At 28.6% G+C, this 17,439-nt stretch overlaps 2 protein-coding genes across 4 annotated transcripts; both read left to right on the top strand.

Moving 5' to 3' along the window:
• Positions 1–1,779: 1,779 nt before the first annotated feature.
• LOC8280486 (heat stress transcription factor A-1b) lies at positions 1,780–7,971 on the top strand. 3 transcript variants are annotated; one of them, XM_048380213.1, is made up of 4 exons: positions 1,780–1,966; positions 4,452–4,512; positions 5,717–7,025; positions 7,584–7,971. In XM_048380213.1, the coding sequence occupies exons 1-3, from the start codon at positions 1,884–1,886 to the stop codon at positions 6,986–6,988; spliced, it is 1,416 nt and encodes a 471-aa protein (XP_048236170.1). In that variant the 5' UTR covers positions 1,780–1,883; the 3' UTR covers positions 6,989–7,025; positions 7,584–7,971. The 3 variants fall into 3 exon arrangements, with proteins under 3 accessions (XP_048236170.1, XP_015575202.1, XP_002520051.1); XM_015719716.3 differs by lacking the exons at positions 1,780–1,966; positions 4,452–4,512 and adding an exon at positions 2,041–2,503; XM_002520005.4 differs by lacking the exons at positions 1,780–1,966; positions 4,452–4,512 and having other exon boundaries at positions 4,532–7,025.
• A 5,403-nt stretch (positions 7,972–13,374) lies between these two features.
• On the top strand, positions 13,375–15,385 carry LOC8280485 (NAC domain-containing protein 62). Its single transcript, XM_025157490.2, has 5 exons — positions 13,375–13,721; positions 13,795–13,980; positions 14,079–14,332; positions 14,444–14,647; positions 14,865–15,385. The coding sequence occupies exons 2-5, from the start codon at positions 13,836–13,838 to the stop codon at positions 15,030–15,032; spliced, it is 771 nt and encodes a 256-aa protein (XP_025013258.1). The 5' UTR covers positions 13,375–13,721; positions 13,795–13,835; the 3' UTR covers positions 15,033–15,385.
• Positions 15,386–17,439: the final 2,054 nt, after the last annotated feature.

Raw genomic sequence — 17,439 nt, 5'->3', positions numbered from 1 at the left:
TAATTAATTTGGGCCAAATCCGAATTATTGAAAATACACTATTAAATTAAATAATCAATTTCCAACTCAAAATTTAATACTACTAATCAATTATAATACCAATTTTCTCAAAATTCTTTTATAAAAACATCCCTTACAATTTCTATCATAATTTTCCAATATATAATTTTACATATATAAATATGCATTTGGGAAAAATTTTGAATAACCAAAATATAATCATTTCTCAAATAATTTACTTGAATAATTTCTTAAAATTTCAAACTAATTGGGTATAGAAAATAACTCATTTATTAAATATATAAAAATTCGGGGTATTACAGGCATATTCAATGAAGGTATATATTAAAAAATAATTGAAATGTTTATATTATATTAAAATTAAAATGATATAATAATTAAATAGATAAAATTTAGATTTTCAATTATGTATTTAGTTGTAAATAATATATATTGATTTTTAAAATTTAAATTTTTTAATATATATACTTATATTTGATATCTAAATTATTTTAATATGTATTTATCTTTTACATATGAAATTTAAATTTATGTGTAATTTCATAATTTTTATTAATTCATTGATAAAATTTAAATTTATGTGTAATTTTATAACTTTTTATTAATTTATTAATATTAATTATATTTCTAATTAAAATTAACTCTAATCATAAAAAATGACATATTTTAATATGATATTAATTATGAATAGTTTCCTAAACATATAATAATACTAATTCTATTATAAAAACTACATATTAATTATATTTTACTATTATATTAATTAATAAGTTAGCTTTTTAATTATATAATAATTATAATTTTAAAAATAACATCTTAAATTATATTTTTAATATTATATTTAAAAATAAATTACTTTTAAAATTATATAATAATTGTTTTAATAAAATAGTATTGTCGATTATATTAATAGTACTAATTTATATATATTAATATTAATTGATAATATTTTTAAAATAACTTTTATATTATTATACTAATAGAATTTTAAATTTTTTAAAAAGAATATAAATAACATTTAAAATAGTTAGTTTATTATTATTTTTAAATATTAATTTGTTATTATTTTTAGATATTATAAATTAACATTAGATATCAAAAAATTATTAATTATATATTTAATTTTATAATTAAAATATAACCGTGGAATGCAACAGTTAACTGGGATTACTCCAATTTTGAACCTCTTCTAATGCTTTGTGCAAAATGTATAGTATATGCTCATTTAATTAAGTTTAATAAATCTTGATTTGGCTCTATTTTTTTTCTAATTTATTATTTACTTTTTTTTTCAATTTATCATTATTCTCAGTTGGAAGTGATAATATGGAATTTCTTACCTAAACCATGCTTAATTAGTAGGTAAGATTAAAATTACAACTAATTAAAAAATAGAAATAGAACAAACTTAAAAACCCAAATGGACTAGATAAATTAATCCAAAAACAATTCTTTTAGCTAACAATTGAATTACTGTAAAAGAAATTGAGTATTTTGAACAACTAAAATTTTATAAAAACACTTTTTTGTCCATTAATATGAAAAAATTTCATTTTCTTTTTCTTTTTGAAATAAAAAAATGCTTTCGTTAAAAATGATTAATAAGAACAATTTCTGATAGATAAATAAAACTGTTCAAAAAACACATGCTAATACTATTAAGTGAATTCCGTTAATTTGATCGACAAAACCATTTTAGACAACACATCAGTTGAGTTTGGGGCATTTGGAGAAACACATTCCCTCTGTGCTAGTATTCAGCTTTTGTCCAGGTGCTGCCTGCATAATGCAATTGTTCCTGGCGTTCTCTTCCTGTTACAACCGTTGCGAGTGGTGGAGGGGATGGAACGATTGTTTCTGAGATGAAAAAGAATTCTAAAGCCAAAGAAAGCAGAAAACAAAAAGGAAAATCAAACTGGTGTGACACGTGGCGCACAACTGTGTGGTAGGGCACCGTTTTCCATTCCATATTCTTCAATTCCTTATTATTTGTTTTTCAAAAAAAACTAATATCCAAAAGAAAATAGTTAAAGAAAAAGCAACGTGGCCTTCTCCTGCAAAATCTAAAACCCTCATATTGACCGTGCGATTGACCTCTCTGTCTATTCTCTCCTATTATTTAGTCCTTTATTTGTTTGATCTTGGTACGAATTAACTAGCTTTACTCTCAACACTAAAACCCTTCAAATGTTGTGCCTCTCTTAACCAGACCTAGAAATCAGAGAAAAAGAAAAGCTACAAGTTTTGGTTATTTGAGTAAATAGATAAATTTTCCTTTTTAATGGAATCGAATACTGTGCCGCCGTTCTTGAGCAAGAGTTACGATATGGTGGATGACCCATCAACGAATTCGGTAGTTTCGTGGAGTAGCAGTGATAATAGTTTTATAGTTTGGAATGTGGGCGAGTTTCAAAAGGAACTGTTGCCTAAATATTTCAAGCATAATAATTTCTCTAGCTTTGTCAGACAGTTGAATACTTATGTGGGTATACTCTTCCTTTCTCTTTTTGTAGTTTTGATGTTTTTGGGTCTTATTCTTATTTGGTATGCAAGTACATGTATATGGCGGTGGGTTTCTTTTCTTCTTCTGATATCTTTAGTTTTTTGTTTGTGTTTGCTTGTGCGCGTTCTTATTGTTATTGGATTTCCAAATTTTCAGATAGTTGGTTGATTTGTATGAGAGATTGTTTGAAAGAAAGTTATAGAATTGGATTTCTATTTTAATATTGGTCTGGAAGTAGTTATAAGTGATTGTGCTGGCTTCTTGGGGATGGAAAGCTCTCACCTTGATTGAACTGATAATGAAAGACGAAGAGATTAACTATTGAAGGAATACTTATTTGATCTGAAGATCAAAATCTGTGTGTCATTATCTTAGTCTAGAATTTAGATAGATGATTTAGTGTATTGCTATGAACTTAGGGGTTTAGAGTTTTGGTGAATAATTATGGGTTATTTTATTCTCTCTTTGAATCTCGAGTTATAGAACTGGCTTGTACCAAGCTTCTGAATTGCCATCAGTGGAAATTGGGATGTGAAATCACTCACGAGTTGATTAATGCTTTTCTGAAGGTAGTCTAAAAAATTTCTGAAGTACCTCTTTGAGCTTTTTGATGGAGCCTGATGGTCTATATGGAATCTCAAGCAGATGGATCTGCAATACTCTGAAGTTTTACATGTCTGTTATCTAGTATTTGATTTAAGTAATTATAAGGGGGACGAAATTCATACATGCTAATGTTGACTTTATAAGTGCCGTACATACTTTATCTGACTCTTCATGGAAAATCAACCTTTGATAAAGATGAAATAATATCTTCTTCGAGGTTTGTGTTGTATTTAGATTTATTTATGAAAATGCAGGATTGGTAGCTTGGTTGCTCAATTTTGCTAAGGGATACTCTGTTGTCTGAGTTTTCCAGGGCTACTGCGATGATTGTTTCGGATAATTGAGTTAGTGGTCGGATAGTAATTGAGTCCACTACATGTTTCATAATTTGGATTTTCTTAGCATTAAACAATAGGTTTTAATGTGTGGAGGACGAGATAAAGGAGTTCAGTTACGTCCTTCTTCTAATAATGTTTTCTTTGTATCTAGTGAATCTTTGAATATTTGTGGATGGTATTCCCCACAAAGAGACAAACTTGTATTTAGAGAGTGAATGAAGACAATATTAATACAGATTAGGTTATTTCTTTTATTTGGAGAGCATGATCTCACAAAAAGTGAGAGACTTTTCTAAAGCTTAGATCACACGTAAACTATACGAAGGTATTTATTGAAGCCCATTAATGTGCATTGTATTTAGTCCGGGTTGCTTAGATTTTTGTAACTGCAGTATCTCTTTTTGTTTGTGTGCTACTGTGCTAGGTTCTCATTCAGGCTCTCCTTTGCAGTGATGGATGTTATCATTGTTACTTTTATTTCTGATGTCTTTGTTTTAATCCTTGATAAGATGAAATGTTGTTGTCTTCCATAGAGAAGGAGAAAAAGTAGCAGTATCTTAGTTTGAGAACTTACGGTTGCTTAACCTGTGAACAACATTGTGCTCAGTTTGGTTTTAATGGATCATCTTGTTAGTGAGGCTCAGAAATAAAGTTGGGTGATTCAATTTGGAATTCCACATTAATCGGACTGTGCCATTTCTTCTATGCCCAAGACCACTAGATTCGTGGTTTCTCTTTTCTTTGCTCTCCATATATATTTTCATCCTTCCACTTTTTATAAAATAAGTCTATATGTGTTTATTTGTTGCTCTCTCTCTCTGTTTCTATGAGCAAGACTTGTCTTTATATTAGCATTTTGTTATTTTTGGTTCGCCATGATTTTGACGACTTAAAACCAGCTAACACGCTTGTCAAAACATAATTTGTTGTCAAGAAATACATAAACCATTGCATGCATTAACCATTGTGCTCAAAACTTGCAGGTTAACATACACCTTGATCAAGCATACTTGTTTAATGTTGGGTTTGGTTGGTTGTATTTTGGTAAGTGCATTGGTATTTGAGTTAACAGAGTAACTGATTATCAACTCTAATCTTCAGATTGTAAGTTTCCTGTAGAATCGTTTAAGAATTGAATGTTTGAGTTCTTATTTGAATCTGGTTTCAAAATTACTTACTGTACTTTGTACCATTCACTGGTCGTGCCAATTTTGAAAATTTTGTTTGATGTTTTCTCATGGAAACAAGTAGTTCTGCACGCTTGCTTGTAAAAAGTAGTTGAGTGCCTGATGTTTGTAGTGCAATAATTACCATTGGGGACTTGATGTTTGTGATGCTGTGGTAATTAGTGGTGGAAACTTGATAATTTCAGAAACATGCTTGATAGTTGTGATGTTGTGGTAAAGTATGATAACTTACTCTTTTAATTTGTTATGATGAGATACTTGGCCATTAGAGACAAGCTTTGGCTAAGCTAGGATCTTATGGTAAAGTAAGATATAATACTAGGTATTTGATTAATTCTTATGTCTGACTTATCTCTCCCACCCCACCCCACCCCACCCCACTCCACAGTTAGAACCCATATTGCCTTTAGTTATTGGAGTCTCACCTTTTTAGCTGCTATGGATAGCATGTCTTACATGGAATCTTATGCATGAAAATGCTCTCTTCTCTCTCTCTCTCTCTCTCTCTCTTCTACTTTCCTGTTCTCCTTACTTGGGAGGAAGTTACTGGGTGCATCTTGCTCCCACATTCAGGCAGTATCAATTAGCTAAAATTATGGATGGGTTCAACCTGAAAGTGAGAGAAATACACTATTTGTTAATTACCTGGCACACCATATAATTTCACTTATTTAGGGGATGGATAGATAGTTTAGAACTAGACAGCATGAAGGATTTAAGGGATAGTAAGTGAATCAGAAAATGTGCTGGCCCACTCGTATACCTTCTCCCACGAGGCTGGGATAGTGGTTTTGTTGCAGATGCCTTTATAGGAAGTAGATATTCACGCAAGTCAAAGGCTGCCAAGGATGGTAATTGAACAAGTTATTGACTTGTTTGTTATTACCTTTACTTGTCATGTGAAGTTCACATCACGTGAAGCGCTTGTGAGGTGTTTGGAATTTGATCCTTCTTGGTTGGACTGTAGCTTCGTATTTTTTGGATCATATATTTTTGATAATGTTATCTGGTCCGATAATAATGGCTATTTCATTCATCGATATTACCTTCCCTTGAAGCAGGGTTTTAGGAAGGTTGACCCAGATCGCTATGAATTTGCAAATGAGGGGTTCTTAAGAGGGCAAAAGCATCTCTTGAAGAGTATATCTAGGAAAAAGCCTCTTCACGTACAGAGTAATCAACCACCTCAAGTCCAGAGCTCTAATATGGCAGCATGTGTTGAAGTTGGAAAGTTTGGACTAGAGGAAGAGGTTGAAAGGCTCAAACGAGACAAGAATGTGCTTATGCAAGAATTTGTTAGATTGAGGCAGCTGCAGCAAGCTACTGATGGTCAGCTGCAAACTGTGGGCCAACGTATTCAGGTAATGGAGCAGCGACAGCAACAAATGATGTCATTCCTTGCAAAGGCCATGCAAAGTCCAGGCTTCCTAAATCAGCTTGTACAGCAGAAGAATGAAAGCAGCAGGCGCGTTACTGGGGGCACTAAAAAGAGGAGACTTCCTGGGAAGGGGGAAGAGAATTTAATAGGCAAGGAGGGCAGTAATTCTCCCAATGGACAGGTTGTGAAATTCCACTCTTCAATGAATGAAGCAGCAAAAGCAATGCTGCACCAGATCCTGAAGATTAATTCATCATCTAGGCTGGAACAATCAATAAACAACTCTGGGCCTTTCTTGATAGATAATCTTCCTTCTTCCAGTGGATTAGACAGTAGCATCACTTCAAGTAGGTTCTCAGAATTGATGCTTTCTGAGGTTCCGCCAGCTTCAGGGTCATCATTTTTGCATGTTGAGTCGGGGTTTTCTGTCAGTCATCCATCTAGTGCCATTTCTGAGATCCAGTCTCCACCTTGTACAGTAAGTGACCATGTTAAAACAGATCATATTGCTGAGATGAGAGTGGATAAAACTGTTCCAGATACAATTCTTCCTCAATTCCCCGAGGGACAAGGAACTTTACCAGAAAGCCCCATTGGAATTCCAAACGTGAATTTTTTGGGTTCTGAGGTTGGGAATGACGGGAACATCAGTGCAATTTCATCTGTCTTAGATGTGGAAATGCCTGTAGAAACTGATGTATTTTCTCCTGATCAGGAAATAGAGATCTTGATGGACGGTATTCCTAAGCTTCCTGGCATCAATGATGCATTCTGGGAGCAGTTTCTTACGGCGAGTCCTTTCACAGGGGACACAGATGAAATTAGTTCAAGCTCGCCAGAGAGCCATGTGGAACAGGAACTGCAGTCACGGCAGGAAAATGGCCTGGACAATACTCGATATATGAATCATCTGACCGAGCAATTGGAGCTTCCTATATCACAGAGGAGGGTCTGAATTATTGCTAATTGTATATAGTTTCTTGCCGTCAAAGGTAAATTTTATAAATCACCATTTACAATGATAAGCCAGAGTCTTCTCATATTCCTCAAAGCTCAGTTGGATGATAGTTTTGCCTACTTTCAGATTTGCAGCCTTGAATCACTATATCTCTGTATATCTATTATAAGATGCCATTAGAAATCCTTTCTTGTCCCTTTGAGCGGACAGACAATCGAAGAAAAAGTATTTTAGCATGTGTTAAACATGTCAGTGTATTGTTTTTCATTGAAAACTACCTCCGTAATATATGAAATATTATTAATGCATCAAATATTGCCTTCTTCACCCTGTTTCTCTCCAACCATTGAAGATATTATAAAATGATGAGCATGTAACATATATTTGTTAAATTGTCCTTAGCGTGCCTTGCTTCTCTGACATTTTTTCATCCCTGTCTAGAGTTGTATTTGTTTTCTTTTCTCTGTCTTGTCTATCATCAGCTGGAAATCATATATTTTCCAGATTATAAACTAGAATTTTGTCGTGTTAACTTCTTGAAAGGAGTGTTCTATTGTTTCTAGAACTTGGATAATTTTTGTGATTTTTGCAGAATTGCTGTTCTGCGTTGCTGAGCAGAAAAAAAGCTTGTGTTGAAAAGAGGGATGGCAAGATAATTTTGGATGTGTAATAAAAAGTACATCTGCGTTGATCGTATGTAGTGTACTATGAGAACTTGTGGTTTGCGTTGGGTTTGGTTGTGAAAATCCTTTTTCTTTAAGGTCCTAAAAGGGATAATATAAATGCATGTAGTGGTCTGTCATAGAGAAAAAAGAATGAGAATTGGAAATTCCTGATGGGGGGTTCCTTCTTATACCTGTAGAAACAAGTCCTGCAATTTTTTTGCTGGGTGAGTTTTGAGACTGCTATCTGCATCTTTTTTTACTTTGCTGTTAGCTGTTGCTGCCTTGATATTTGATGGGGAAGAACCTTCATCGATAGTATGCTTTGCTACGCATTTATTTTCTTTTTCTGCTTACAGCCTTGGAATGTTTAGTATCTGGCGTCAGGTTTCTCTTTGACTTTTGGATTCATCCTTTTAAATTTCAACTGTTTTGCTTTATTTATTTAAGAAGGGTTAAATACTATTTGTCCCTATATAGGCTTGTGTATTATACATAAGTCGGTTTTGCAATTAATTTTATTGAATTTTAATAAAATTAATTACTATTATTCTATTTTAGATGAAAAATTAAATTAATAGTTTAATATTATAATTTAATTATTTAAAATAATTTTATTTTTAAATTAGAATAAAATATTATTTTTAATATAAATTAATTTTAATGCTTAATTAAAATAATAAACTTGTTTAATATAATATGATTTCAAAAAATTTTAGATATTAAAATATTTGTTTATTGTTTAATGTTATTAATTTGTTGGATTATTATGTAATCTAATTTTAAATTTTAGATAAAATAAAATAATTTAGATTTTTATATTTTTATTAGATATTAATATTAATTATATTAAAAATAAAAAGATTTCTTATTAATTTCATTTGTATCAAAAATTTTATTTTAACACAGAAAATTATTATATTTTTATGTACATGAATAATTAAAATTAAATTATATAGCAATCTAATAATTACAATTTTAAGAGGTTTAAACTTTTAAATTAAATTGTATTAAAAATTAAAAGGAAAAAAACTAATTAATTATCTTAATTAGATGTTAAAATTAATTTGCTTTAAAAATAAAATTTTATTTTCTACAAAAATGGCGAAATAGAATCAATCAATACCAACACCCTATGGTTCAAAACAAAAAATTAAACAAATAGAATTTATATGAAAAAGACAAATTAATTCATTACGAAAAAGAAAAAGATTTTGAGGTAGACTCATTTTAATTTATGATTTTAAATTATCAGTTTAATTTTTCAACTAATACGTAAAAGAATAATAATTAGGTTATAAAATTTAAGGAAATTTTGATGTATTAAAAAATATGCAATGACTGACTATATATTAGGTCCAACCTCAAAATCATTTAAGCTATGATAAGGTTTATATATTTCTCTAAAATAATAATAGATTCATACGACATGTTTTGCTTTAGCATAAGGTACAAAAAAGAACCCGCAGACTATTTGGGATGTTCAATTAACCTTCTTAAATGGCTTTATGTCACCCCTGAATATTTTAAAAGGTACAAATCGATCCAGAAGTTTAACAGGTAAGTTTTTTGTCTAAGCTCAATCTTAGGTGCCAATTTAACCATCTGAAATGATAACTAAATTAATTAAAATTAAAAATAATTAAACTTTTTCTTTAGAAAATAATTTATTTATATTATTAGCTGATGTCACTACTAAATTTGTCGCGTGTCGCAGCTTTTTCTTTTTCATTATCAAAATATGATTCTACCAAGCAAATAGCAATAGTTAACAATCATTCTTCTTCCATCAAGCAATATAAGAAAATTAGGAGAACACAGAAATGTAGCATCTTTACAGAAATCAAGCATAACTCATCAAACTTGGCCACTTTTGAATATGAACTCCTACTCATTAAAACAAGCCACCACCGCCATTCTAGTGTTTGATCTATTAATCTTACGGGAATAAAATAAGGCGGGCAACAACAACAACAGCAACGGTGGAGATTTATTTGGTTGCTGATGGCGACAACAAAAACAACGGTGGTAATGACGACAACGGCAATAGCAATGGCGATGGTGAGAGTGGCAATGAATTTTTATTATTTTTAGTTTGTTTTGAAGAAATTTTTCAGTTTTTTTTTATTAAATATATTATGCATTTTAAAGATTTTTTCATTGATATTAATTATTTATATTTAAATATACTATAAATGAAAAAGATATCCTCATGTTTGAAGGGACTTGCATGTACTTTTTAAAAAATTCAAAAATGATATTTAGCGATTTTGGAATAAAAGAGTTTAATTGAATATCTCGAAATAATTTAGGATTTATTTTTATCTTATGCCTTTTGCTTTCAAATTACCTTTGACCTATTATTTTCCTGATGAAATATCTCATCCATTGATTTGTTATGATCTTATAGGAAAAAAAAAAACTCAACCTAATTATACTTAAATAAAACATTAGATATATACTTTGTGCTTTCCTGTTTACTTTTTCTTATCTTTTATTCCTCTAAATTATTTGTCAGAAACATAAAAACAGTGGTATTTTGATTTTAATAAGTGTTAACTTTTTCCTTTTTTAAGAAAAATTCAAAACCAAATTTATTCATAATTGAGAAAATATAGTAATTAAGACAATACAATAAATACGACGCTTTATTTATAATAAAATTGTTTTTATTTTTATTTTAATTAAATTATTATGAGTTATATATAATAATAATATTTTTTATTCTATATTTAAATTCATCGATAAAAATGATATTCTTTATTTTGCTTTTTTATTATAGACTTCATTCTATCCATGTAATTATGAGTGTATACTATTGTTTCATGTAAATTAAATAGACGGCTGAGATCACAAAGTTGCATGATTTTCAACTTTGAAATTGCAACAGAATTCGCGAATGTTCTCAGCTTTGGAAGACAATCTGGTTATTGCTTGCTGATGAAGTTATGTGTCTTCCTTTGTTAATTAGATGTTGCCTTGTTTATATTCCCACTCATATTTCTAAAGTATGCATAATTTATGTGTATTCGATCTGTATTTATTTAGGTATTAAATATTCAATTTTTTCTCTATATTCACGTATTTTAAATACCCATTACTGAAACAATTATTAAAAATAATAATAATTTTTATAATGTAACACTATTAAGCTTAAAAATTATTATTTTTATAGAAGTTATTTATCTATTAATAAATGAGCAATAAAAAAAATATTTATTAATTTAAGAAAACTTTTAGATTTTAATTATTTATATACGCAATTTTTTTTTTAATTTTAAATTCATGTATGAGTTATAAATATAAAAAAACATAGTCAAAAGTTAGAATGTGGTAAAAGGTTAATATACATAGATAAAAAAATAGTAAATGTTATTTACACAGAGGACATATAATGAATTTAGTGATAGAAACTTAGAAATGACAATAAATATAAGTTAACCAACACAGACACATATAATGAAACCCTAGAAGATAAAGTGTTATAAGATGCTTCAAATATAGAGAATATAAGTTCTGTAAACATTGCTTTTACTTTTAGACCAAACTATTATAGTTTTCAAATCTTTCATCTTCAAGGATTCTTATTAGAATAATATTATTATTTTATATATTTAATAAATATATTAGCGCGACTGGGGCTAAAATCTATTACTTAGTTAAAATTAATAATTTATTGAAAATTTATTTATCAATATTTAAAGTCTCATTTTTTAGAGTTGTAATTTTCCACCATTTAAAAAAAGTAATGGATCGTTATAATATTTTTTATTTTAATATTATCCCTTCAAAATTATCTTTAACTTTACACAAAAATTCATTCTTTTTATATCTAATCCAAACCATGAAAATCTATAGACTTTAAATCAATGTCATGGATTTTTAAAATTTGGCAATCCAAAAAATATTTTGAGTTATTTAGATCATCTAATAAAAATATCTTATAACATGTCAAGGTATGAAATGATCAGAGATGGTGTTATTAGTTTTAATGAGTTTATTTTAAAAAATTGTGTCAGTATTATAGATCTGAAATAAAAATTTTGAGTAAATAGATTAATATAGACAAAATAATTATTGGTATTTTAGAAATAAAATACTTTGTGCATGTTTCTATTTTGCTAATAAGTCTTTTTTTGTCTCTAGCAGTTTAAGAAAAGTGATATTGTTGACAAAAAGATTTCTTTTTTTCCTAATTTTTAGATTTTAATCTATTTTTTATTGTATAAATTAAATAAATTTGATTTTATACATAATCACATAGGTGGACTCTGGTAATGGCCATATATGCCATGTCTTTATTTATGGCATACACCTGCTATTGATATAATTTATGATTGAATCACTAGCTAATTGCATTTCTTAAATTGCAATTTAGAGATCATTTATTATTAGAGAATAAATATAAATAATTTATAAGGATTAAGATTTAATTAGATAGTAGATTTCTTATTTTTTTGAATTTTTGTTTAGAGTTGATGTTAGTGGGCATTTAACTCATTTACTTAACAATCAGTTTAATTAATTAATTCAGTTTTTAATAGTATTATTATTACGAAGATAAAAGTTAAATAAATAAAGGTGCTTACCCATAAATGAGTTATAATAATGAAAAGAGAAAATTTGAGGTAACAAATTTAAAACAATAATCAACCTCCAATATATTATTAGTTACAAGTCTAGAAAAAATTTATATAGTAAAAATGATTATTATTTATCAATTTTAATATATTTCTGAACAGTTTTCATATATTTTTAGCTTATATTTTGTATACCAACCAAACATTAATTGTTCTATCTCCTTACCCCAATCTAATCCTTCTTTTTTTTTTTTTTTGTTCAATGTTATTTTGAATTTAAACAGGCCATTTTCAAACAAAATTTAAGATGCCATAGTACATTTATCATAATGGTTTATTTTATAAAATATCATTCATAATTTTAGATAGAATTTTTTTAAAATTATTCTGTACTATAAGCTTTTGGATGACCGATATACATATATATATATATATATATATATATATATATATATATATATATATATATATATATATATTCTTAACTGCTTCTTACGCGTGAATTCTAGAGGGTTATAGTTTATAATAATTTAATTTTTTCATCACTTATATATTTATTCAATGAAATTTAATAAAATTAAGATTAGATTTATATACAAAAATTTTAAATCAATTTACATAACAATATTTTAATGTATATATAAAAGTTACATATTAAAACTCTTTTATTTTTATTTAAGTTTAATTTTATAAATTTTAATAGATAAATATGTAAATATATTAATATTATGTTTGGTTAAAATTCATTAAGAAATTTATTTTATTTGAAAAAAATACACGTGAGAGAAAGTAACATATAAATATTAAAATTAAAGGATATTTTGGTGTTATGGAATATATAGATAAATTAATATGAAATTCATTTAAAAATTTATCTTTTTAGTATTTAGTTTAAATATAATTAGATTTATATAATAATTATTTAGAATTTATAAATTAGCTTTTGCTTTATTTAAAATAATTAAATTTTAAATTTTAAATGAATTCAACCAAACAAATTAGCTGTGTTACCTAAAATTAATGCTATGGGTGAGGAAGAGCTAAGGAAATCATTTTGGTAAAGTTAATTATACAAAAATTATCAGTTTGTGGCGACTTGCAGAGGAAGATGGTGGCCCACAAAACTTGGGAAGCAAGCACTAGAAATCATTTTCTTTTTTTCTTTTTTTGTTGGTGGATACTAGAAATCATTTTGCTTTCCACTGTCAGCTTCTCGTCGAAGCAGAGGCCTAAGTATCGCTACCTTCACTTTGAAACTGACTTGCTTGGACTATTGTTTCTGGCTCTGCATATAAATATACATGCATAGACATGCTTCTCTTTGTTCAGTGGCTTTTGATTGTCTTCTTCTCTAGTTTACCAGGCCTCTTTCTTTAAAGCAATTTTCAGTGTTTATTACAAAGAGAAAAACATTTCTTTTCCCCACTTAGGAGGCTAGCTTCTGATTCCTATTTTAGGAAGAGGAATGAAATTTATGCTTCCTGTCAAGTAAGTTGCATTAATTTGTACCCTATTCTATGTTAACCAATTTTAAAACACTTGTTTTTTTTCTTCTTGGCAGATTCATCCTTATCGTACAGTGACTGTAAAAGGTTGACAAGCATGACACCACCTGATGGAGGAATATTACATCGTCCAACTGACAAGGAGTTGGCATACATTTTGCTGTGGAAGACTTTTCTTGGCTATGATGACCCAAGAGTCCCAGTGCTGAATCTGTATGATTATGAGCCCTGGGAATTACCTCGTAAGCATATAATATTTACCAACACGTTCCTTGTTTTCAGATTTAAATGGTCAGCAGTTTTTTGCACATATCTCAATTACTACAATTTGTGTGCGCAGAGCACGGGGTGAAAACGGATGACCGAGAATGGTGCATCATATGTCCGCGACAGGGAGAACGGGGAAACAGGTTAACAGAAGAAGGATATTGGAAAGTCACTGGTAACGAACACAAAATTAAGGATGGACAGGAAGAGATTGGTACAAAAAGAATCTTGATTTTCTATCGAGGTCGTACTCCCAATGGGAAACTGACCGGGTGGAAGATGCACCAATATAGTGCAGCTCTTAATATGTTTTCCCCAAACCAACAGGTATATAACGCTCTTGATTGTTAGAATTGCCCATTATTTTCCTTGTTACGCTTCTTCTGTTTCCTAAAAATTCAGTGATCATCTTGACATGTCCTTGCAATTGTCTTGCAGGGGATTTTTGTTCTCTGTAAGATAATCGACAAATCGAATGGAAGTGAAGGTAACATGCCAAACTATTATGAGGATGAACTGAGTAGCAGTATGACAGTTTCTGGTGCGTATCAGATCCCTACCTATTCAAGCTTTGAGTATGGTGGAATAAGTCAGTCTATGAATTCTGAGAATAAAGCAAGAGATGCTGCAACTCTACAACAGGTGAAGAAGGAGCATGTCTTTTGTATGATTTTCTTAAATTTTTTTATTTATTTGATTGATCATGTTATGTTGGTGTTCGAACTCGCGGTACTGGAGACGGTTCTAGTACCAGTTAAAGCTCACCCTCGTTCGTTTGAAGGAAATCATTTTTGACGGCTTAAATATATAGAGCAGGACAATAACTAGTATGCGTACCCTTCTGTGATTGTTTCTACAGGTTGATGCTGAACTAGAGCCATATCTGGAAACATCCAATGGCTGGGGTGAGCAGAATCCTAGCTTTCATTCTGCATCAGAATGGGAAATGCAAGCAGAGCAACGCCTCTATAATGTTTTTATTGGCGATTTTCAGTTCTTATCCGAGCCGGAAACAGATCAGTGGTAGCTTAAAAATAGAAGGGGCAGATATTCTGCATCAAAAACTATAGTCTGGGTCCTTGTGTTTTACGCTGCTCAGTCCATTGACCTTTAAGTTCCTTCGACAGGAATGAATTTAAAAGGTCACCTGGGACTAAGCTGAGTTCAAGCACATCAATAATAAGATAGAGAGTGTGTTGTCAGTATAAAAATAGAGTGTCTCTGTGTGTGTGTATGATGCATGTTTTATGGTTTTCTGCTGTTCTTGTTGCTATGTAAGACTGTAAAAGTGTGTGATGCTATCAGTAGTTTGCTCACACAAGCTTCCTTCATGTGCCAATGAATCCTGTGTTAAGAATGTGATGAAATGACATTTCTTTACTGGTCTTTGCCATATGTGGATTTCTTTTAACACCGTTAGCATTTAAAAACCATAATTACTAATATGATGATTCTATTAGAAGAAATTAATAAACAAAGAACATGTTATTAATTAGAAATTATCCCAACAAATTCCGAATTGAAAGTCACATTATTTTCGATCAAAAAGAAAAAAAGAAGAAAGAAAGTCGCATTATTGATAAAATTAATTTAAAAATTTGATCATAATGTTGCCTCATAATAAGAAAATGAGTAAAAAAAGCAAAGTATTAATGCGGATAAAAGAAAAAAACAAGCATGAATTGGGTATTTGCAACAAATTAGGAGAAGTCTAAAATATTAAAAACTTTCATCAGAATTATTGCAGGAAAGATGAGTAGAAACACGTGGAAGAAAATAGGGACAGGACAGAAAGTGAGGGCTGTAATTACTGAGGTTCCCGATCTATTGAGTTTGATATTAGATTATTAACATACGGTATCAAAGTATTAAAAGAAAGAAACCCTTTTCATTATGGAAATTATATCATTTATGAATATATTTAGTGAAAATGAGAATAAAAATGAAATATTGTTGCTCATTTGTGTTCCATGTATGACAGATTTTTATATAAATTTAGTCAATTATGTTATTTATTTATAAAATCAATTGCATATTCATACATGACACATTTAATTTAAGAAAAAAATACTGCGTAGATTCATTGGCATAAATAAGTCTATAATTTATTTTGTGATAAAAAATTACTATACAATTTACTTCGTTAACAATATAGTGTCAAACATGTTAATGCCGTTTATTTGCTTTAATGTGGTTTTATATTTTTACAATTTCATATATTGTGATTTATCTTTGTAATATTTTCATACTCTATATTTTATTTTATTTACCTCTTACATATCTCAATCAAAATATAGAATTAATATTTATGATTTGATACTAATATAATATGAACCATCAATAAGAAATACTTTTATAATAATATTACATAATTATATGTTTCAAAAATTCATAATATATTTAAAAATTATTTTTTAATTTAACTACATATTATAAAAAATTATATTATTATCATTTATTTCAAGCCTGAAACAATTAGTTAAATTACTCAAAAAAATAATTACTGTATTAAAATCAAATTTAATTTAAGAGATACTTTATAATATATTTATTATATTAATTTAATTTAACACTAAAATATTAACAAAGTAAATCACAAAGTATAAATGTGTCATAATAAAAAAAATCACATAGTATGAATATGAAATCACATTAAAGCTAATAAACGCCGTTAACATATTTGACAGTAATTTATTAACTGAATAAACTACAGTTAGTCTTTTATTAAAAAATAAATCACAATTTATTTTCACAAATGAATGAAACTATAAATTTATAAATTTATTTAAATTGGTAATTAGTATTTAAAGATACGAGAAGAGAGTGTATTTCTCCGGTAGTATTAGATCTATGATGAAAATTACAAGAAAAAAATAAAAACAAAATTATTGTATTATTGATTTATTAAGATGGTATCTATATTACTTTGTAACCAACAAAAATTGTATAAAAGAAAAAAGGATAATATTAAGAGAAATTCTACGTCATATATATATATATATATATATATATTCCAATATATTTAAAGGGAAGGAGAATTTAGACATTAGTGAGACAAGCTAGAAAACCTTCTTTTAATTAAGATGGTGTAAAATTGTGCAATTTTTACTTTAAGTGTATTGCATATTCATTTTCTCTTAAAGAAAATGTTCTATCTCATCAAAAGATCAAATATTTTTTTTGACTCATGAGAGAGGACTAATAGGGTATGGACTTATACTCATTACAAAAGTGAAAATTCGGGAAGAAAAATTTGTTAAAAAGAATAAAATTCAACTAAATTAGACATTTAATAAATTCAGTAAGTTTAATATAATACCAACTGTTTTTCTTAAAATATCTTTAAATGCCTCTTTATATAAGCTAAACTCTTTATTATAAATAGCTATTCAATAAAATAAAATTTCAACACGTTATATATTTTTAAAATATAA

The sequence above is a fragment of the Ricinus communis genome, chromosome 10 (genome assembly GCF_019578655.1).
Source record: "Ricinus communis isolate WT05 ecotype wild-type chromosome 10, ASM1957865v1, whole genome shotgun sequence".
Lineage (NCBI taxonomy): Eukaryota > Viridiplantae > Streptophyta > Magnoliopsida > Malpighiales > Euphorbiaceae > Ricinus > Ricinus communis.
The sequence above is the reverse complement of the archived record's forward strand: the minus strand, read 5'-3'. Positions and strand labels throughout refer to the sequence as shown.